The 23,809-nt window shown below is 39.0% G+C and overlaps 1 protein-coding gene across 1 annotated transcript in view; it reads right to left on the bottom strand.

The window, feature by feature from the left end:
• The window catches only part of LOC306754509 (metabotropic glutamate receptor 7-like), a gene marked incomplete at both ends in the record, with an annotated part of 61,468 nt that overhangs the window by 15,567 nt on the left and 22,092 nt on the right, over positions 1 to 23,809 (bottom strand). The window contains 6 exons of the mRNA XM_079238528.1: positions 1,909 to 2,044; positions 7,237 to 7,441; positions 9,204 to 9,341; positions 12,514 to 12,668; positions 13,248 to 13,383; positions 19,521 to 19,737. Coding sequence (XP_079094654.1) covers positions 1,909 to 2,044; positions 7,237 to 7,441; positions 9,204 to 9,341; positions 12,514 to 12,668; positions 13,248 to 13,383; positions 19,521 to 19,737 — 987 coding nt within the window. The remainder of the gene's footprint in view (positions 1 to 1,908; positions 2,045 to 7,236; positions 7,442 to 9,203; positions 9,342 to 12,513; positions 12,669 to 13,247; positions 13,384 to 19,520; positions 19,738 to 23,809) is intronic.

The raw sequence follows: 23,809 nt of genomic DNA, 5'->3' as shown, positions 1-23,809 counted from the left end.
ATGTGTTATTCCTGTGCTGTCTGGGCAGATTATCATCTGCCATTTATCTGAGGGCATGAAGGTGCCATTTGTTATTTGGACAATGAATGGTTCTCTTTGGAAAACCTGCCGTTTACACACAGTGTAGAAACAGTAATGGGACCAACAGCTCTGTTTCTATGGAAACCAGAAACAAGATTTTTTTTTCTTCATCACCTTGGACCTGCACCGCTGCCACTGTTATCTTTGAGGTTTTACTTTAGTTGTTAATTTTTCAGGTAATTTGGGGTTCTGCTGGCTGGAACAGTGTTACATTGAAGTCTTTTACTGGTGATCAGAATGCGTATCAGGATGTTCAGTGTAGGGAAACCTTTCAATCAGACAGCTCTCCATGTATTGCTGCACAAATGAATATCTTTTGCATTACAAAATAACAACATTCGATTTTTAATCACACTAAACCAGAAAGGAGCACAAACCCTATCCCACCAGTGCAACACGTCCATTCAGTTGAGTTGAGCTGTTACAATCCATTAACTACTATGCAAATATAAACTCATTTGTATGTAAATGTCATGTTTTTTTTTTTGTTTTTTTTGCTTATTTTTTGGAATCATATTCCACTTAAATACATAGATATCTCAGCTCAAGTTTCAGCTAATCATATGGGTAATATCCAATCACGTTTGTCTTGAAACTAAATAAATTGTTTCTTTATTGTCTTCATAAATCACCAAGGTGATTCCTGGTAAGATCACTTCGTGATATTTTTTTTAAAAAACATCTTTAAAAAATGTCTTTTAGGATTCTAAGCTAGTTTATTTTATTTGTTTCAATTAATCCTTCTCATTGTATTTAGGATGTACTATAAATAATTTTATTTTATTTATTTATTTTTTTAAATAAAACTCATCAATTTTCCTTACACACCCGGAGCTTTAACACAATGCTATCCTTGTCCTCATTACACTCTGACAAAGTGTGATCATACACTACCATCATGTACAGTAAGGCCTGCAGGAAAACTAATGAGCTCCAGACGGAGCATGGGAGCTGTGTGCAGTATTTCGGGTGTCAGATTTCACCAAGATCAACAGCTTCAGTGGCTCCCAGCTGCCAAAAACCGAAAACATAGAGTACGGCCTGACACCTGGGTTAAAAACAAGTAGTTTCTCTTCTTTTCATGCCATCCTGTCAGCTCTTTGGCCGGTTGCTACTATGTAATCATAATGAAATCCAACAACAGGAAGAACTCTTCTGTTTTACTCACATACAAATTCTTTAGTTTTGAACTTTCTAATCAAGACCTTTCTGATGTAAAGCTCTAGTCTAAGATCATTTCACTGGTGGAAACACATCACATCTTTTAATAACAGTTGGTATGTGAACAGAGAAAATCATTTTATCCCTTTTCACGTTAATTTAAAAATGATCTCCTTAAACTTTCTTCCCTCCACTTAAAAGCAGCTGACGAGATATTTAATAACGTTTAAAAATTCAATTACGGATGGAAACATTTTTCTTAAATGAAGTCCAGGACTTTTTGGAAGACCTTTGGATGTATTCAATCTTTTGCTTACATTAATAGGCAGAAAAAGTGTTAGTATGTGTGAATGTGTCTGTGTGTGTTCATATTCCTAAATTCATGTTTTGAGGAAAAAATGTCACCTGAAGTATTTATCATGTTAAAAAAAAAATTACATCTTAAATTACACAAACAGATTCACTTTTGCACTGAAAAACATATTGATAATACTGAAAGTATAACTTGTGTACACCCAAGTTCTCTGTATTTACATGCAAAAATTTAACACATTGTGTCAGATGAGACATAAAAAGTTGATGCACACCTTTATGTCCTGTTTAAATGAGATCAATTGAATAGACTGTCTAGCCATCAGAGTTATGGGCATCAGTAAATCATCATACCCTGAGCTGCAGGTTCTCCACCCACTGTCCCACCACCTTGTACTCTGGGGTTGAGGAGTTGGTCATCTGGAACTGGAACAAGTCATAGCGTCCCGGAGCATCGCCATTCTTGTTAAACACAACCGAGGTATTTGCACTGCCTGTACAGGACAAGAGAAAGAATGGGACGAAATGACCGCAGGACGAAAAGGTGTTAGATAATGGAGTGAGACGACAAACACCTCTTGTAATAAGAGAAGATCATGAACTTTAAATGTCTTGACTCAGATTGCAAGGTAGCCAAGAAAGAGCCTTCCCCCCTAAAACACCGTGACCTATTTTTCTACTATTTGTACTCATTGATGAGAGTGGCAGCAGGACAGGATCTGCTCCATATTCACCAATGAAACACTTCCTCCCTCCTCCTCTGCAGAATTGCAGCTGCACGATGGCCACAGGAGGAATAATGTGTCTGCTTCAAAATATAGTCAATCATGCTTAGTTTGTCATAGTTAGTCTCAGCTCTGTTGTAAAAGCAGGAACTGCCGGCTGTTGGAAATGAAACACCTCTGATGAATTTCAGCCACACAGTGGTCAACAACAGGAGATGTAAGGAGGATAAACAGGTCAGCCAAAGCATCATATGGTCCCCATCTGCTCTCAGTGTGCAGCAGCCTTTCTCAAGCCAAGCCCTGAAGATTTCCCTAATTAGCTTAGTACAAGCAGGACACTAATATATTACACATGATTGAAAAAAAAAGGAGCTCTTTAGATTTGTATTTTATAAAACTCTTGGACCTGTAAGCTTAGTCTACATGAGTGTATGTGTGGCTGTGCGCATGTCACTCAATAAAATGATCCTCGTGAGTGTGCACAAGGTAGTGTTTTGATGCAGAAGTCAGTCAACGAGAGAGCTCCCTCACAGTAGCGAATGTCGACTGGCATTAATGGAAAAATGGTTGTACCTTATTTTATACATGAGTTCTGCAATGAGGATGAGGTTATTCTACCCATCCTGCAAAGTTGCAAGAGTATGAAAAATCTATTCACCTTGGCACTACATACACTGGTTCACAAGCGTGAATAGACGTACCATTTTTGAAATGGGACAGGGGGAGTCTGGTGACTCTTGGCATGGGAATTAAGTACTTTTAATAGCTCTGGCTAAAAAAAAAAAAGTCTATAGAGAAAGGGAAAACAAGCTTGTGTCCAAAACCCATTGAGAACATGCTGTTTTTTGTTTCTAGAACAGCTTTTGGCTTTTGGATGGAAGGCCACCGCACCCTCGCCTTAGTTTTCAGCCAAAAGGGAATTTCATCTCTTTCCAGTTATTCTTTTCAAGGACATTTACCCCTGAGCATGCTACAAATGTTTCAGGCCAAAAGGATCTTGTTAAACATGAGATGCAGAGATAGAAAGAGAAAAAAAAATATTTAAGACATTGAAATAAAGTGTTTTCTTGTTACTTTTTTTTTTTTTTTTTTTTTTTCAAATATTGTGGACAAGCAAGTGGGATTCCTCCCTTTTGAGTTTAGGACTCCTCTGTTCAAGTTTTGTAAGAGCTGAAGTGGCAATTTTCATGCTGATTTGTGCATTTCTCCCTGTTGTTACGTAACACCATCCAACATATTTCACATTGGTGATGTAGCATTGTTACCTTTTGACCCGTCTAGTTCAATTAGCACTTCATAGGTATCCACGTGTCTGAGAAAAATCATTCAGGACTAGGGATGGGGAATTAATTCCAGTGAAAGCTGTCAATATGGAAAGCAAAGTAAAACTCTGTAGGTGGCAGTCAATGTCCTGTCACTTCAGCTTCTACCAAACAGACAGCAGACTTGTTGGCACAGTGTGTAAAGATGTTGACAGGGTATTGACTCCTGTGAGAAAAAGCTTACTTCATGCCTCAGCAAAAATATATAGCATTCACAAATGCTCATTTAGTGTAGCGACACGAAAGATTGGGCACTTGGCACTCATCGGGTTTTCTGCAAATTATTAAGTGGTGTTTCTGCGTGCAGGAAAATGAGCATCAGAAATTTATGCGCTTTCTGCTTGCTGATTTTTTCAAGGGAGCAAAATAGTTGTTGCAGACTTCTCAGTAAGCGCTCTGCTGTCTAAGATGAAAGATTTATGTATTTGCATGTGACTCTGAACTAAGACATGACAAAAGTGCACTGCTGCTGTGCTTTGCTGAGCAGCGTGGGTGGACCAGGGATCCACTGCTGTGTTTCTCTCGCATCATTATTCTTTCCCTTTTTTTTTCAGCCTCTCACTCTTCAGCTCTGTGACTCCAGCACAGTGGGGAGATCAGCTAAGGAGGTTTACACTCCTTCGCTCTCAAACATACATTAGCAGCAGCACATACACAGGATAATGTGCACAGTTCCCGTCTAAATGCAATAAGGGGGCAGTGAGAGATGCCTGATGGAGCACCAGTGGAGTAAAAAGGTTTGAGAACATAACAGCAAGGCTGGAACAGATAGAGATCTTATTTTTGGCTCAGGTGAAATGAACCTTCTTCTTTGTCACAGTTCTACTGAGGTAAATGTTTTCAGGGAATCCAGAGAAGCCAGCAGAAACTCACAAGGTTATTGAAACTGGACAGCAGGTTTTCAATCTATCGCAGGAAGCTGCATTAGTCTCCTTGAAATATCTGCTTTGCACAGGCATCTGAATACACTCTATTGCTTTAGTTCCACCTTAAAATTGATGGGATTGTGCCCACTACAACTTGGCACTGCTGCCACAGTGGCCGTTTTAGAGAAAGGGAAGCAGCTGTGTAGCCTAGCTTTTATCTCACAAACCAAAATTTGCCTCCACATTTATTTTTGTATCTTAATTTATAGTACAGGGTAATATTTATATCCTGTTTTTTCCACTTTTAAAGGGTAAAGATAGTATGTGGTGGTGATATAATACTGATCACCTATCACATGTAAGTCTGCCAAATGACTAGAGAACAATAAATATAAAATGAATGTTTGCTTGATAACCTCTATTGTTCAGAGTCATCATTTTAGTACAGCAACATATTTTATTGCTTTGCGCCATAGATTTTCACTTGTTTCCAAAAGCAATTTTTATTGCATTGGATCTGTGGCTTCATTACACTGAACCTTTCTTCCCATACACACCAGCCTGCTACCGTAAATACTTAACTTAGTGTGCCAGCTGGTCTGCTACATGGAACCATCTGGGTAGTCGTCACTGGACCGCGTTTGGAGAAGGGCAGATGCTTTTGAAAAATACTTGGCATTTGATTGGATGAACCATCTATCGTGTTCCAGCGTCAGATCAACCTAGCCAGTTCATAAAATCAATCTCCTGTCGAAGCCAGTGGGATAAGTGGAAGAACATATTTTAGTTGGTGGTTCCGCTGGTGGTTCCGCTTTCTTTCAGTGATGAAATCCTCTTCAGCTGATCCAACAGGCCAGCTGCTTGAATGTTTCTGAGTTTTCATCTAAATATATGAATGAAGCTGTGACTGACTATTCTTCTCCCAACTACCAATTTGCATGAAACTACAAAACCCAGCAGTTACATTATTTCATAAGAGCAGCCTGGAGGATTTATATCACTGGCTGATGTTTTCGGCTAGCAGTTTTTTAATGATACTTATCAACAGTAACACGAAAACAAAGATGCTCTGCCAGTATTACTCTTTGTTTGGCTGAGTTTTCATAGGTTATTTGAAACCTTCTGATTCATTGCTCACACTGATGCTTTTATTTTGCATTTTAACGTTGTCTAAAAATGGGAAAAAGTAGAGAATTGTTAAAAATGAGGATTTAAGTGAGCAAAAGGGGCACCTTGTTGAAGTACTACTTGAATAATGATAAATATGTGCAGTTAATCTGTTGATTCATCATAAAGAAGCTTGTGTTTGGAGTGAATTTGATGGCAGTGAGACAGATGTACATTTTTATAGAACTCACCAAGTTTCTCAAACAGAAACCAGGACGTCTGACTGAATAATGACATGAAATGGAAAAGTAGACGAAGTATCGCAACACTCCAAGTGACATTATGTAAATTATTAACAATACTAAATTTGACCTGGAAGTTGAGGATAAAACTGCATGACTCCGTTTCTGCAAAGTTTTTTCTGAGAAAAGATCCATAATTTAAAACCTTTTGTTTCATTTTGTGGCAAAACAAGTAGACCTAACTCTGTTTTATTTACCCCTTGTTTTCTCTTATCCGTCTTAAGGCATGAAGGATGTGTAGGCGAACTGTCTGGATTTTAATTCTGTGTGATGTTTCATGTTGGAACTGTGCAGTAATATTCCCTGAAAGCAAGCAAATGAAACAAAACAAAGAAATCCTAAATGAATCATCAATTCCAAAAATGTCAAGTTCTATATTTACAACATTTATTACAATGTCGTGATAAATTATTTTAATGAAAGAAACACAATGAGCCGGGTCCGCCTCTTTAAGTAGGACAGCTCTCTGAGATTATACTGATGCCAGAGTGTGTATAATCTAATAGCTCGCTGAATCTCCTCTAGAACATTTTGTGAAGGCACAAAGTACTTCAAAGGAGCCTTTAATGATCACTGGCGGACGTACATACCAGCACATTTGAAATGACAAAGGTTTTCTTGTGTTTTAAGCTCATCTCCCTGCTGGCTCTTCTTCTCCATTTATCTCTGCATTTTAGAGCTATTGTCATTAGCAGCTACCTGACATAAATAGTTAACTATCTCCCGCTTTCTCGGTTTAATAATGTAAAAGTTCAGTTACGAGCAGCGACATCAAATACTGAATCTTTATTCAAGATATAGGAAGATGTTGTTTAGAAATATGCATAAAATGCAGTCGGATGTGAAAGTTAGCCCTGAGGTGAATGAATATGACATATGCAACATATATCTCTATGATCTTTTATGCAGCTTCTTTAGTTTATCTCTAAACTGCATGATGCAAACACACTGCAGCCATGAGTTAAATCCCACAGGGTAAAGTAGTAGTTTGAATTGTGTTCTGAAACAAAGCACAGTTGTTTTGTTGCCACTGGTTAGATTTGGAAATTAATACCATTTTTTGTTTCATGCAAATTTGTCACTAAAGCCGTTTTAACAGTGGGAAAACTACCACGGATGTTTATGTATTGTCCTTTTCCTTAATGTTTAAGTGCCAAGTATGTCTGCAACAGAGCTCTGAAGACCATGGAACAAATACAGATTATGGTGGTAACAAAACGGAGGATAGAGATATTTTTATTTTAGTTCAGTTGCCGTGGTGAGCGTTTGGGTTAAATGTCATCAAAACTCCATGCAGTTAAGTAATAAAACTGACCCATACAGCCTGCGATCTGACGTGAAACCTTGAACATTGTGTTACTCACCATTGAAGCTGGTGTTGCGGATGTACCTCAGCAGAGTCTTTCCATCTGCAGCCTCCATTTGTGGACAAATGCCAGGATGATCGGCACACAAGTCCCTGTGCATGTTGTGTAAAGCGTGGGCCATGGCGTACACTGCGTCAATCACAAACTGCACCTTCCCTTCCTGCTCATACTTGGAGTCAATCCCAATTCGCTCCTGACCTGAGGGGAAAAGAGAAGAAATGATCTTTTTTTTTTTTTTAAGTCAGACGCTTACACAAGCATTTAAAGTTATATTTCCTTACTGCAGGCTGGCAGCTCCAAGTTCTTGTTGACCCCCCCCCCCCCCCCCCCCCCCCCCCATTAACATTTTTCTGCTGTTGGGTTTTTTGTTCTTTTGAATCAAAAAAAAAAAAATTACACTTAAAAGGGACAGCGTGTTAGAACAAAATAAGAAGGCACATTTACTTCCCACATGTATCATGCTGAGCTGTGAGACAAAGTGCTTGTGACAAATACAGCAGTCAGACTGAATTACTGGGGTCTGCTGCAAAGTAATAGACAGCCAACAATGCACCTCATTTGCCCCATCTGAAAGAAGATGAAGATCCCCATGAGCTTTAGTAACAGTGGTACAGTAGCTTCCTGCTCCTTTATATTCTCCTGCCAGTGTTCTGCCCTTTCACTGCTGGCTGCTCCAAAGGTTTTGCTTCATTCTGCTGATCCACTTTTTGAATATGTAATGTGAAACCTTTTCTTTTGTTTTCGTTCCAAGCTGAATTTTATTTTGGTTTATAAACGCTGCATTTCAGATGTACATGAGAAGTCGCAGGAACAAAAATCGTCCAATTAAACATCGAGCTCCCAATTAACAAAGAATGCATCAAGAAAACAGAAAACTATAAAAAGATTTTCTCCTTGGTGATAGCTATCTACAGGAGCGTTTTGATAACGTTCATAAGATAAACACAAGAATGTGGGAGACTTCCATAAACTGAGGAAGATCAAAAGCAATCTGCTCTGACATTTCAGCTCATTTCTCAGAACTTATACATCTTAGCCCACACGTAACCTTTTTGATTTTCTGAGCTCACCACAGGGAAGCTCAGTGGACAGTTCTGGAATGCAAAAGCCTCCTGCTAATATTCACTATGTAGAAAATATCAGCTCGTCTTTAGGTTTAAAAACACACAACATGGACACATTTGTGAATGCATTTCCAGTGAAACTATAGGAAGAACTAAAAGCTGTTTTGCAGGCTTTCTGCAGAGAGTTGGTTGGGTTCACCAGGTGAAGGAGTATCTTCTATCTTTGGTGCATGATAAAAGACACCATCCAGGAGATTATAAAGGAAACAAAATCCTTCAGCAAACAGTAATTTGTATCACACTGATATTACCGTTATCACGCATGCTAACAAGATTAAAACAGCATCCCACATCTCAGCCCTCATCCACGTAGATAATGCATGCAGTGAAATGCCTGTCACCGTCATGGCAGGCATAGTTTAGGTAACACGAGGGTGCATCACTGGTGGAAACAACACCATCATTAATACAACACAAAGATGGTGCTGAAGCAGAATGGGGTCATAAATAGAATCGACTCAGCTTTCTGTCATTTTCCCAGTAATTCCCACCTTAAAAAAAAAAAAAAAAAAGAAAATTCTCTGGCTCTTTGCAGCTAATGTTCCAAGCTGTCAGGGTGACAGGGTTAAGGGGGAATAGAAGGGATTTATGATCTGTTACAGTAGTATGACTAAGATATGTAGTGCATCATTATTCTAATAATAAACTCTTTCAGTCCAACAGCAACTGGGTAAAAACACCTGGTGTTAGACTTTCTGGCTGCACTGCAGACAAACTGCTTTAAATTATACTTCTGGCAGTCTACGGCGCCTCCAGCTTCAAATGCAGAATGTATGCATCAATTTTGGTCAAAGACAACCAAAACCTCTTATTGTTTTATGTCAAAACCCACGTACCTGTGCATTTACGGCTGGAATCCTCTCTCTTTGAGGCACTGAGGAGCCTGCAATTGAAGTTTTCCTCCCAAAACTCAGCAAACCACACATTCCTGCGATTGTTCTCCAGGGTCAGAGCAGTAAAGTATTCATCAAATCCTGGGATAGAGGAAAAAAGGAGAATGGCTCAGTTCCGGACCAATTATCAACCAATTCAGACCTGGAGGAAATGAGGTGAAACTTGAGCAGCAGCAGCAGTAGTAACAGCATAGTGGTGGAGGCAGTGTGATGCTGCTGGCCGCCAGGTGTTGAAAACACACCAACAGGCGCTACTTCATCAAAATTTGACCACAGTGGTTCCTTTTCCTCTCAAACCCCATGGAACTTTAATCACTTCTTTCATCTAGGAAATTCCATTAATTAAAAAACAGGATGCATAATAAATAACACAGACATGCTAAGTGGAGCTGCAGCCTGTTGCCTGCGGCTGTGAGGTGCTGTAGGTGCTGAACAGGTTTGCCTCACTTCATAAAATCCATTACAATAGAGATGGATTGAATGCATGATGCATTAGCATAAGACCCCTTTCAGCAGGGCTTGGGCGCCTGTTTGAAGCAGTACCTTGATGAGAATTAAGCTGCTGTAACAATAGGAAAAATAGGCATGCATGGCGAAATTCATGCTTTTTTTCCCCTTTTTTGTGAAACTTGATCAGCAAGGTGTGAAAAGACAAAACTCTCAGAGCAAGATTTCTGATTCTATGTTTCATATTCCTCTTTTGTTGCAGAACACATCACTTTATACATGGAGGATGATCTGAATTTCACATTTTGCTGTGAATGTGTCTCCAGTCCGTATCCATTCATATCAGCTGGGTAAAGGTGATAACGGCTAATTACAGCTGAATAGCTGCTGATGTTCATGTTAACACAACATCAATGATGGATGGTAGATTAATAATACGCTCACTGCCTTCACAGTGAACATTTATCCTGGCTAGACCTCCCCTAATTAACCAAAGCGACATAAGACTAAGGCCTTAGTTATAATGATGAGCAGCTCTCTGTGACAGAGAACAGAACTTAAAGCAGGAGGGATACGCTGAAAAATATTCATTTCTGTGGTGAATTTTGCATGTAGCAAATGTAGCTGTGTAATTTTCTTGTTTGCCTCACTTTTTTTTCTTGTGGGTAGAATATTTCAGCTACAGTTTTCAAAAGAGGCATTTGTGATGACACTTTCATATTAGGATTAGCAACAGAAAGTGTTTAGTCAAAACTGCAAACATGCTTCTGATTAAATACTAAAGCAAAGCTCTTGATCAAGTCTCTCATTGTGTGCTTCTTTCAAAATTATGCACAGACAGATGATTTTTTCACTGTGTTAGGAAGTAAAACCAGTTCATCTCTAATACATAAGTAATGACTGCAAAAGGATGAAGCAGTTTAGATGCTGGGAATTCAATGTTTAATTATGTAAGAAGTAAAGAAGTAAAAAAAAAAAACCCCGAAAAGAACTGACTTGTCGAATCACACACTACCCAGCAAGGTTTTACCTGTCTCCTGAGGACTGCCTGTCAACAATCCTCTATAGTAAGTTGCCTATTGAAACAGATTCACATGGAGCAGAAGCAGGAAAATGAAAAATGCAATGAAACTCATATTTCCTGTATAGTTTATCTACGTGAAATGCTTCCTACATTGCCGTTTTTTGGGAGGCTTTTACTCATTGAAAATTGCAATGTTTTTTGTTTTTTTTTTGTTTTTTTTTAAAGCTGAGCTGATCAATATTTCATTATCATTTTTATTATTATTTCTGCATATATTTGGGTGTCTGAAGTTGCCATTAATTAAAAATGTTGTCCTTACAAAGTTCAAGGCCACCATGATGTGAAAATATGTCACTCAAAGAGTCGTGGAAATTAACTGGAGCACCACCACACAACTTTTATAATGCTGCTTCATCATACCAGGAAAGGAGACCAGAAGTCTTTGCTGTTGTTTCTTTGTTTTACTAATAACCTAAACTTTTCTTTAGTACTTCACCAATGGAAAAAAGTTATCTAATGTATAATAACTTTTTTAGCACGTTTTAATTGCTTAACCATCTATGGTTGTTTGATACAGTCTGATGGTGTTTGTAACCATGCCATTTTTATGAGTTTACATCAGATGACAACTTCATACAAGATCATATGAACTTTTTTTTTTTTTTTAACTGGGACTGAACTGTATTGTAATGAATTAGACTTTCTCGTTCTTGAAATGACCCCAGAAATAAACTGAATTAAACGGACATATGCTGATAAACTGAGACTTAATGTAACACCACCAATGCAGTACATTGGCAAATTGCTAACTTTAGCCTCTAAAAGCGTAAACAAAATGAAAAGAGATGAAATGACAATGAAGCTCAGGGTTTATTAAACCACAGTGTTGCAGAAGAATTAACACATGATGAAGACATTGTGTTTGAAAGATGGATCAATAGAAGCTGAACTAAACAAACAAGGAGTTGCAATAAAACTGGAAGTCAAATAATCAGTTTAGTGGGTGTTAGCTATCAAAACAGCAGAATGGAGTCTTTTAGTAAATGTAAGCGTTGACCCAGTTTTACCGTGGTCATCAGGTCCAGGAACCTGTCCTGAACTGACTCCTGTGCAGCTTCCAAGAAAGCCATCCAGTGCTCCAGAAAGCATGTGGGAGAAATATTCTAGCCTAACTAATACAAAGTCAAACACTCAGCTAACATTTGCAATGACTCTGATTGGTCAAACGACAACACACACTTTTCGTACTGAAGATTTAATCTTGTGTTAGATGTTTAAATAAACAAATATAAATTGGACTTTGAAGCCGAGTATATGTCTTTCAAAAGAAAGCGGATGTAACTACTGGATGTGTGAACAGGCACCTGTTTGCTTCTTTAATGAAGAATCTATAATAGTTCTGCTTTTCACAGCTTGTTTCTCTATTCCCAAATCAACCTCTCGACATTTCGTTCTGTTTTAGAACTTTAGATTTATTTTTATTAAAAGTAAGAGGAACAAGATAACAATCTTATTCACGAATTCAGAACAAGAAAGAAGAGTTTAGATCAGAGGTAGGAAACTCCGGTCCTCGAGCAGTCCTGCAAATGTTAGGAGTTTCTCTGCTGCAACACACTGGGCACACATCAGACCTAATCAGCAGACTTGTGCAGAGATTGACATCAAACTCTGCACAAGTCTGCTAATTAGCCATTGATTTGAATCAGGTGTGGCACTCCAGGACCGGAGTTGCCTACCCCTGGTTTTAGATAATACGCTGACTTGTGTGCATTGTGTGGATACCTCTAATGGAGGAACGTTTGGGCAAGATAGTGACTGCTCCCACTGCAACATCCTCGAGCTGGTGGATGGGGCTGCTCTTGGATCCCCAGCTGTCAGATCCAATCCACATAAAATGTCCCACCCGATTGGCTCTTTTGGTTGCATTGAGAACTCCGCTGCAAAGGAATTTGTATGTTTATTAGAAAAGAGCACAAAAGGCAATCATATCTGTTACACAGAGATGCAGCCAGCCTTAAGGAGCTGTATGGACAGCTTGTGAGGCTTTTTTTTTTCATTTGAGAGAAGATAAAAAAAGATATTACTTTGCTGATGTTGTTGTATGTGTTTTGTGTAAAGCGTAGATGTAAATTATTTATAGAAAACAAATGTTTATCTCCATGACTCATCTTTCTTTGCTCATCTTTTGCCTTTCTGGATTGCTTATTCTGAATTTACAGATGCTAACTGTTTGATTCTGCGTTTCTTTATATGACTATTACCCAGGGGGTATTGTAAATAAAACAATACCTCTGTTGCTCTGTTATGATCTGTATTCCCACTTCCCCTCTGAGCCATGTTTGTGATTGTGTTGTCGCAGGTCTGTTTGCGAAGCAGACACAGCCTGTGTGCATGGCAAATCTGTGCCTCTAGCTTGTCTTTAAGAGCTGCTACTCAGAGATTAAAGACCTCAGTGTTGCGACTGATCATCGTGTGTGAACAACATGTATGGAGCCAGAATGCGCTGCGCTCCTCACCGTATGTCTTCTTCACTCGCAAAGATGATGACTGCCCGCGAGCTGTACGTTTCCAGCAGCTGTTGGATGATTTTGTCGTAATCCTCCAGTTTTGGGTTGTGTGGAATTTTCAAAGACTGAGCGACGCAGATTCCACCTTTTTTCATGAGATAGAAGTAAAAAATGATAAGGCTTCTGGGATGAACTCACCCATTCACTCACTTTCTCACGCAGATGTGCACATACAGGCTAAAAAGCCTTAGGACACAGTGGCTGCTGGTTTTTCTTAGGGAATCTTGCACATGTGGAGAGGGAGACAGATCTCCACTGAATAGCGAGAGCTAGATGAAGCTGTCATGCCTGCTAAAGAGTCCAAATGGTCTTCCAGTGTATGCATTTACATTTTGGCAATGATCTCCAAACCACAGCAGCATGCAATATAACACTTATAGAACGCCTTCCAGCTGAGCACCAGCATCATTTCAGACAGAGAGAGAGTTATAAACATAAAAAAATCCAATATTCCACACCAACTGGGACATAAAGCAACAGATTTAATATTATGGATTTGAAATAATACAACGGCTCACCATTGACTTTTCATTTTAAGTCATTATCAAACATCTCTTATTGGAATGTGAACCAATCAGATTGCACAGCTGGCAATAACAAACAAAGAGGATATTAACGCTAACAATAAATCACTCTCAGACAGGTCATCAGTGATGAGTTTGTTCAGGATGAAGAGCCCTGATTGCCTTGGTGACTCACTAAATAGCTGGTACATACTGTACTTAGCAAAGCATTAAAGCAGATTACTACAACAGATAGTGCCTTTGTTATGATATTCAACAGCTCATTATCAGATGGAGCAGCAAAACTGTCCCTAACTAAAAAAAAAAAATGTATCAAAGTGCTCTTTGCTTCAGGTTTGTTGGGTAATTATGGGGGTGGAGGACAAGCTAACCTTTCAAGAACTTCAGATGAACAGATAATAATATCACCTGTGCTGGGTCATAACCCTAACAACTGTAAGCCTGGACTCAAGTGATGGCTTATGTCCTGAGTCAACAGCATCGATTTACCAAAACCAATTAAATTTCTCCCACTCAAACATTTTAATAGTCTACCCAATAAGCTCTCAGTTCTAGTTTCTCTAAATAGACAGAGAAATGGAGGGATCTCCTAATTGCCGCTCTCCTCTGGCTCATTACTTTTAGTTGGCAGATCACACATTTCCAGTCAGTTTTCTGTGGTTTTTCTTCAGGCAAAGGACAGTAAAATGATAACTTCTGAGACTGTTCTTAGACATGCATTTTTGAGTATCAGCAGGCAAAACTGGGGATTTTCTTGATGTGAGAAAAGACGCAGCAAGTGCCAAGAGACTTCTCAGATGCTTGCTGCTATCTAGCCTGAGTGGACTAAACATAAAAATGGAAATCCTGCCAGTGGCCCAGTTGTTACTTAACTTGTTATAAGGAAATGTACTTGGTGTCATGTGTGCAAAGAAGGAAAATGCTGTTGGTCTCCAAGGAGGGGCATTGCAGCTCTGTTTCAGCTCAGAAATTTCAGATCATTTAAGTTAGAGCACCAAGAGTGTGACACTGCCCTTCCAAGTTGCATGTTACATCTGATTCTGACAAATTCACACCACATTAGCAGCACCTTTTATCTCCACAGAGCTGTATGTCTGCATGTCGAAATCACACACATTAACTACAGAGAGAAAGAAAAAGAGCCCAAGTCTCATGAAAATCCATTAAGAGTACAGCCCTGCAGAGTTTTGTAAAGAGTTACGAGCATTTAATAGTCTTGAGCAGAGATGGATCATAGGTCACTATAGTCAATAATAGAGACCGAAACCGCAAGAGCCGCTGATGAAGATAAGAAGCATTTGGAGCAGAACCCATCTTCAGGGAAGAATGTGCTGCAGGCTTAAAACTGCCCTAACGACTTTTGGGTTGATGGTTGTGCAGCAGAGGCTGAATTATTAAATACCTGCAGAATGCCTCATCTGTCTGTCAGTCATATGGTAAGACAGTTTGTTAAAGAGGCTGGCATGATGACAATACAATGTTGTGTCAGAATTTCTGTGTTGTGGGTATGACTGCATTGACCTGTCCCTGGAAGGCAGATGGGCCTCAAAGAGTCGTGGATTCAAAGAGTGGATTTAAAGGAGAGCCGCTCGTCTGTCAGGGTTAGAGACGTGTGATGTGAGGCAGAGAAATGTCAGTTGTTGGGAAACGAAAGTCATTTACTCCATCTCCAACCAATGTCCAGTAATTTTATCACTATGAATAAAACGAGTAATTCACATATCCTGAACCTAAACCAAAAGATAAAAAATGGATTTATAGTTTCTGTTTTCTACATTTAACAGTGCAGTGTAGGTTTTACCTCACTTCCCCGATGTTTTGTCCGCAAGAAATCATTCTTTTTTTTTTTTTCTTTTTTTTTAAATAAAACATCGACTCCTGCTTCAACAATAAGCAATCTTTCCTTTTGTTTTATTGTGTGTTGGGTGTGGTGGGTGGGGGGTGGGGGGGGGGGGGGGCGAGGTAGTCTGAAAATGAAAATAATTGATGCCTACAGCAAAGATGGCTCTTACATGTCAAAAGTTTTCAGAAAGTCTTTTCTTTCATTTGTTTTGTAGTAAAGAAATGTTAGATAACAAGAACAGCGGAGGACAACTGAGCTGAGAAAAATCATTCTTTACAAAGTGCTGCTTTTACAAATGCTATAAAGTCAAATTGTCACTACTGTTTGAATTAAATGAACTGGGTTAAATTAGATAAATTGAATTTAAAAAAAAAAAAAAAAAAAAACCTTGATTAATCCCAAAGGGAGATTATAGTAATTGCTTGAATGAAAAACATGAAAACTTTTTGTAAGACTGAGATTAAGCGGTCATGGTGTGCTGCTCTATAGTGCAGCAACTTTGATATAATACCAGCTTTCATGAGAGTGTCAACAAAAAAAATCCTGCATCCCCATTGTATAATTCTGAAAGTCTGTCGTATTTTGGACACAACTTATGTTGGCCAGTGAAGTTAAAAACGATGGGACAGTGTACTTGGAGAAAAGAACGAGTACAGGATTTCACTTCTCCCACTGTAAAGCATATTGAACATCTTTGGACTTGTGTTGCAGCCGATGACGCTTCATTGCTCTGCTGAATCTGGTAAAAAAAAAAGAATTGACAAGGGAACAAAAGGACAAAAAAAGAGGCAAATGTATGCAACAGGATAATGATGTTAAACACATTTCAAACCCCAAATGGACAGCAGCAAGTACAAGACGATTATCTATAATCCACGGACAGTCCCTAAGTGAGCATAGCATGGAACATGTCCAATAATCTCACAGTCTCAAGTCTTTTAGCAGGAAGATGGAACTAAAAGAGTCTTGTTTGACTTCAAAAGCCTATAATGTCTATTATATTATTGAACTGTACACCCCTACATACCAGAACCTCCAGGGGGTCTATAATGCTGTAATTATATTTATCACCTCAACAGTCAAAAGGCAGACCTGCTCCATCCAGTCTCCCTGCCTGAACACTTGGGAGCACATCAAAATTGGCTGACATACAGCTTATATTCACGTTCTACATCTGTGTGCCCTTTCTTATCCTGCCAGCCTTTCCAGTGCTGGCCTGGGACTTGGCAATGTCGAGAGGTCATGCAGAAAAATGGTGCTCTATTTTACGGAGCTTGTAAGATGCATCAGACCTCTCTATATATGAGTCCAGTGCACTTAAGTTGCAGATTTTTATCCTCACAGTTAAAACCAGACCTGAGAATGCATAGTTGTGCTACTATCTGTAGTCAATTCCTCAGTGAGACTTTGTGGGAGGTTCTCCAACTGCAAATCTTTTTTTTTTTTTATCTGATCCTAAAACCAAACTGCATCACTCTGGACCGAGTCCAGACAGACACTGAAAAGTACAAACAAGATTTATCTTTGCCAGCTTCACCTCAAGCTAGATGGAGGGTGCACAACACCATAGTGCACAAATGATGGAGAGACACTGGAACAAAAAAAAAAAAAAAAGGAAAAGATCAATACAGGCTGACCATTCTAGTCTCAGCTTGGGGTAATGGGCACCCATATTGCATTAGTCTGCAAGATGGTTCTCCTTGAAGTGGTGAAGCGAGAATCCTACTAATGCATCTGACATTTCAACGCAACTGAACAAGGCAGCCACACAGAAACGTCTCAGGCCCTTACGGATCAGTTTGCACAGATTCTGCAATAACATCCAGTCAACAATGCTGTTGTTTTCGCGTTGTTATTTATACATTTAGTCACAACACAATTTTTTTCTTTTAACATTCTTTCTAGACTCTCTTTTGTACTAACAGTGAATTTTTTTATTATTTTTTTTATTTGGTCCATTCCAGTTAGTTTTAGTGCAGAACTACATCCAGTAAATGAACCCTGAATGTGCAGTTATGCCATTTTTATAATTAATGTGTTTGTTTAAGATAAGTTCTTCCATACAGGAAGCTTTTCTTTGCAGGAAATAATTCTCATTTGTGTCTGAGTGCAAAAAAATGCAGTGACTGGAGCTCAATAGCAGCAGAACGAGAGCACAACAACAATGGCCTATAATTCTTTATGTCTTTTGTTGCTGTTTGGGAATTATAATTATACCACACTGCTTACTGCTCTTTGTGTAAGAAAGAAAGAAACACCAGTAGAAATCTGCCTGCAAAAACCAACAAAAAAGAAACAGTTTCTTTCAGGACATAAGAGGAATTGAGACTTCCAAAACAAGCCATCAATCAGGAGTTTTCCTTATTTGCTCTTACAGAGGTGAGAGTATCTCTGTTTCGTCCTAGCTCACTCTCTCTCTGTCTGTTGATGCAAATTACGCAGCCACAAACAGCTTCTTAAAGTTTTACTGAGTGATTGCACTGGACACGAACGCGCCCAGATAAAATATTCATGCAGGCTGGACTTCTGATTGGTGCCTGTGGGATGTCATTAGCTTTTTCTCATTTTAGAGTTTTCCACACATTAGTCTATGAGAAGAAGAGGCAGAGCTTCGTCCCTGAACATGTACAAGAAACAGATTAAGATCCACATAAATGGAGGCAAGAAGCCGCAAAAGACTTGCCCCTGTGACGTGGATGTTCTGCCACGGCTGAGAGGGTAATTTTTCCAGCTCAGGTAGCATTTCTCTTGAAGGTGAAAAAAGGAAACAAATGGCAGCTGCTGCACATTTTCACATTAAATAAATAATTTAAAAAAAAAACATTGTTCAATCTGACTGTGTTTTGTGATAAGGCAGCAATGTCACCTCGCAGCCAAACTGCAACTGTGAAAAGTGTCTGCAGACTCCAGTCTGAGGCACAGTGAACCATATGATTTGATCAAATATACTGACCTATTGCACCGTATACCCACTCTGTTTATCCTGGCCTTAGCAGTGACTGCCGACTGACATATACCACGTAATGCCAACAATAGCAGCAACATAGAATAAACTGGTGAGATGAGCATCTGCACGATTTTTTTTAGACCAGTGAAAGCAAAATCATAACCGAATGTCTGAATGTAAATCGCTTCTCTTCATCCAAACATTTTAAAGTATAAAAATGCAGCTGTTTGACAAAAGACTGCATCCACTTTAAAAAATATCACCATGATTGTTCTACAACAAGATCCAACAAGCAAGAATGATTTTCTTATCCTGCTTTGTAGACCATTCAGTGTTTTAGTCTCTCGCTCTTTTTCCACTTGTGTATTTTCAGTTAAAAATGTCTAGACGCTTTTTTCTTAAACTTACAGGCCCATCATTACTCCTCTGAGTCATACACTCCCTCTATAAGTGATAAAATATGAGTCTGAGTTAAACATATGGGTCGAAAGTAAAATAAAATACTCCCCAATGAGCCCTCTTTTGCTTCTCTTATGGACAAGAAGGACACATTAGACTTTTCAAACAGTTTCTTTTCTGGGTGCATTTACCAAAAAAATTCTCCATGGTGGATAAAACAAAAAAACCAAACAGGGACATGAGTTCAGTCTGTTCTCTGTGACCGGGCATCCTCCCTGTCAGCTGTTTCCCTGTCTACATTTCCAGTAACACTCCACAACTCACTGGGGAACTACAGCAGAAGTTGCCAAACAGATCAATAATTAATCTGCCCAAAACACACTTTATGATGAATTGAAAATGCAAACTAATCTTCTTTAGAGTGAGTCCAAATGTATATCTTCAAAATGCATTTTGAAATTCAAATGTAATTTTCTGGAAAAGCTCATCGCAGGTCACCTTCCCCTCACCTGCTTCCTTGGAGAGCTGCGTAAAGGCCTCCACGCCCTTCTCGCCATAGCTGCCTTCTGAGGCAATAGTGGAGACATAAGTCCAGCCCAGGGCTCGGATAATGTCCACCATGGCCTGGGCCTGGAATGAGTCTGGGGGAACCACCCGCGAGAAGAAGTCATAGCGCCTGTCGTCACTCAACTCTGGGGCTGTTGATGCATAACTGATCTGTGGGATCTGAAAGAGAAGACGTGGAGATGGAGGGGGGAGATGGAAGTTTAGTCATGCTGTTCCTATTCTGGTGCAGCATCATAGCAGTAGCCTTGGCAAATGCTCTGACAAATCACATTTTTGAACGGTTGTATTTGAAATATCTTTTCATTTGCTGTGCGGTTCACTATATTTGCTACCTTTTATTTTATTCAAGTGTTTTCAGTTTTGTATTCAGAGTGGGATATCTGCACACTGTAAACTACTGGCTCAGTGCTCGGAGAAATCCCCACAGTGGAACGAAAAAGTATTTTTGCCAAGAATCCTACAATGCAATGAGTCACATATTATAGATATAGTGTTTTACCAGGGTCAGCTATACTTAAAGGCTAAAGAAATAGTGCAATGCAACATACTTTCTTGCCAAGAGTTATATGAGAATGCTGATACCACTCAAGTCTCTAAACACTAAATATAAAACCAATTTTAGGAACAAAGCTGAAAGAAGAAACTGGAAATGTGGAAATCAGCATGTCAGACTGTGTGCAAAAGAAACTAAAATATTGTGTCTGTAACAGGGGATAAATTACAGGATAGATGTGAGTAAGTCACAGTGTACTTGCTAATAATCAGCAGGCCAGCACATCATGAGGCTGTCAGGATGGTGGAGGTGGGAAAGTTAGGGATATTTTAGGCTGATCCAGGGAATCCAGGCACAGTTACACCTGCGATTACAGTCCTGTAGCCGGGCTGAGAAACCCACCAAGCATGTGCATCGTTTACAGCCATTGAGGCTCTGTAGGCTGCATGAAAGAAGACGTTTGATATCAAGACGATCCTATCTAGCTTTTATGATATAAAGATGGTATTGCTAACAAAGGGAGAACTGCTTATGCATATATTTTATCTTATAATATTGGCTGATCATCTAAGAATAAATTAACATTTTGTAATACTTTGCATAACCTGCATTTGGTCTGTTACCTCGGCAACGTGCAGCGCTGTCATCTCCAACTGTTAGCATTACAGGCTTTTGGCTAAAAATGTCTTTGCAGCACTTTTTAAGAAGTGGAAGCACAGCATTGTAAGTGGTCTATTACAGTTACCCCCCGATGAGGCTTTAATCCGTCTTCATCACCCTGTAGCTTTGCTAAAACCTGCAAAAAAACACTAGAAAATGTAGAATCATACAATGTGGACTTGTGCTACTTTTTTTCCACATGAATATGTACAGAATAATAGGTTATGGAGTATAGGCTTAAAATAAATATAAATAATATAGAGACAAATGCAAAACTGTTCACTTTCCTTGTACTCCATATCAAGCTCTATCACTGCTTTTCTTTGTAACAAAATTAAATGAATTCCTCTAACATCTTTCTTTGGATCTCTTCTTGGTGGGATGTACCTGGTGCACCTCGCTCCAGGGATGCATCCTAAGGGAGGCATCCACATCAGATGCCGGAGCTACTTCAATTTTATGAACTACATAACAGCTGTGCAATTTATTGGACAAGTACAGAAGTAAATGGACAACACAGGGATATAAAGCGACTTCAGTCAGTTGAGCCCTACAAAAATATATATTAGCCACTTTTGCAAATGTTCCAAAACCTTTAAATGGTCTGCAGGTGTTCTTCTTCTTACCTTCCCAAATTCTTCATTTGATAGATGCCATAAATTCTTCATGAACAAGGTGACTTGTGGTTGTGGTTACTTTGATCAACACTCATAAACAATCTTAAGGTCAGGTGTTTTTGTCATAAACGTGTAACAGTTTCACAGAGAGGGGTAGGAAGTTACTAGAAACAAGATGAGAAAAATATTCTCCTGCAAAGCAGTGATGGAGCCAGAAGATTTTCATTGGGGTTGCCAGGTTGAGACTACTAGTGTGTACTCGTTTGTACTGCAAATCTCATTGTTTTTCAACACATTTTTTTAAGTAATTTTTATTAAATATATCATTGTTATGTAGGACACTGTGTTTGTAACTTTCCACTGATCCAATTAGATCAGGAGCTGTCATTAGAAATACAACCTAAAAGTGCACAAAATACCCTGCGATGGACTGGCGAGCTGTCCAGGGTGTACCCTGCCTTTTGCCTTAAGACTGCTGGGATAGGCTCCAGCTTCCCCATGACTCTTCATCGGACTAAGCAGTTGGGAAAATGCATGCATGCAATGCACAAAATAACTAAACATAAAAACATAACCTCGGACTATGTTTTCCATTATTTTGTGTGACTTCGAGCTGGGTTTACTTATTTGTACATTTATTTATTTTTTATATATATTTCTATCTGGTCTCGAAGTGGGCTCTGTAAACTGGCCTAGGCCTGTACATATATATATATTTTTAATTTACTAATTTTTTTTATGATTCTGCTGGAAATAATCTGTTTATTTGATCTCTGAAGTTCAATAAAAAGAAATATATTACTATTTTATTTATGTTTATGGGCCATTAGAGTCTTTCCTCTAAGGATATTAGAACTAAATAATTTTGCAGCGTCCTTACCTTCCCCAACAGCTTCCAAAAAGCAATTCTACAATATTAATGAGACCTAAATGTAATTGTGTTTACTCAGTTCCTCATTTCTGTAGTCCTCTGTATTGACTTGTTTTTGGTTTTAATTCAGTACACCAGTGTTCAGTGCATCGTGCTTGGAGGAAGGTTGTATCTGGGGAAGGATGCAGTGGAGGATTAGGAAATATTGTTTTAATACATTTACTTAATTTATTCTATTTAAGCTATTTTGCGCTTGTATTCTATTTAGCATTTCCTCCAATAATGCTATACAAAATGACATCTGATTGATTTATTGATTAAGCAGGAGTGTTTATTGACTGTTTAGATGCAACTCTGTGAAGTACTTAAATAGCTATACGAAGGATTCTTTGGCCTGAAATGGCAAAAAGGTTAGTCAGGCTTGTACTGAAAAGTTGATAACTGAGGCAAAGAAATATCTATGCAAGTTTAAAACTGTGTTTCCCGAGCTTTAAGCGACTGAATAACAACCGGAGACATGAATTTGGACAGATACAGCCAATGCATGTAAGATCACAGGAAGCTGCCTTCAGGCCACACAAACCAAGGAAGGTGAATAATAATAATTCACCATCAAATATCTACAAATGACTCCAAAGGAAACTGCTGAGCCTGCAGTCTTGGCTCAAAACATGAAAAAGAAAAAAAAGACAAAGCTAAATTTCACACAAGTTGGATTAACTAATGAATAATCAAAAATGTCTTGAAATGGGAAGCCTGGGGCACCTGCCTGAGCATCAAAGTGTAACAAGTTTGAAGTGAGAATTTGGTGATTTAGTTGTTTCTACCTGATAAAATCCTAAATATTTAAGTTTGTAAAACAGCAATTTTCAGCTGATGGTGATACAGTTTAAAATGGCCACTTTGCAGGATGTTCAAACAGGGATATATGTCCCTTTTCCTTGAACCCCTTGCAGTAACCCATCTCAGATTCTAATATAAGCATCATACGAATGCCATCCATTTTTGTTAGAGTGATCAAAAGCAACCGGACACTGGGGAAGCACAGGAATGAGGACACAGTGGTGCGCTGATGGGACCACTTCAACTCAGAGTGAGAGTTATAGCTTTGACCCACAACTCAAAGAGGGTCAATTGAACAAAGGCGACAAGCTGAGAAGCAGAGAAGGATGTCATGATGTCTCAATATGTTTAAAATCACTACAGAATAAAAGTCACAAAATTTTTCAGTAAATCAAAACAACACCAACTTGGAGTACCATTAAGCAAATTTAGTGTGAATCACAAGTCGCCTCAGGGTTGCTTATAATGAGCATACTGGGTCAAAGATGGACAGTGGCAGAGTAATGGAAAAACAATTGTCAAACTGAGATTTGAATTTCAAAAGACTCTTTCTCAGAAGTGAAGCACCTATTTGGAGCATATGGTTGGAGTTTGTCTATCAGAAACGTGGTTGTAACACTGTGAAGCTGAGGAGTGTTACAGTGTTGTTGAATCTCATCCTATCTCTGCCACAGCTGGGACACAAAGCAGCTCGAACATTTGTCTCACAGGAGCTTTTTGCTGCAGGGAAACATTTAAGAAAGCAAT

This window comes from Telmatherina bonti (assembly GCF_933228915.1).
Source record: "Telmatherina bonti genome assembly, chromosome: 4".
Classification (NCBI taxonomy): Eukaryota; Metazoa; Chordata; class Actinopteri; order Atheriniformes; family Telmatherinidae; genus Telmatherina; species Telmatherina bonti.
Note: the sequence above shows the minus strand (reverse complement) of the source record. Positions and strands in the feature narration are given on the sequence as shown.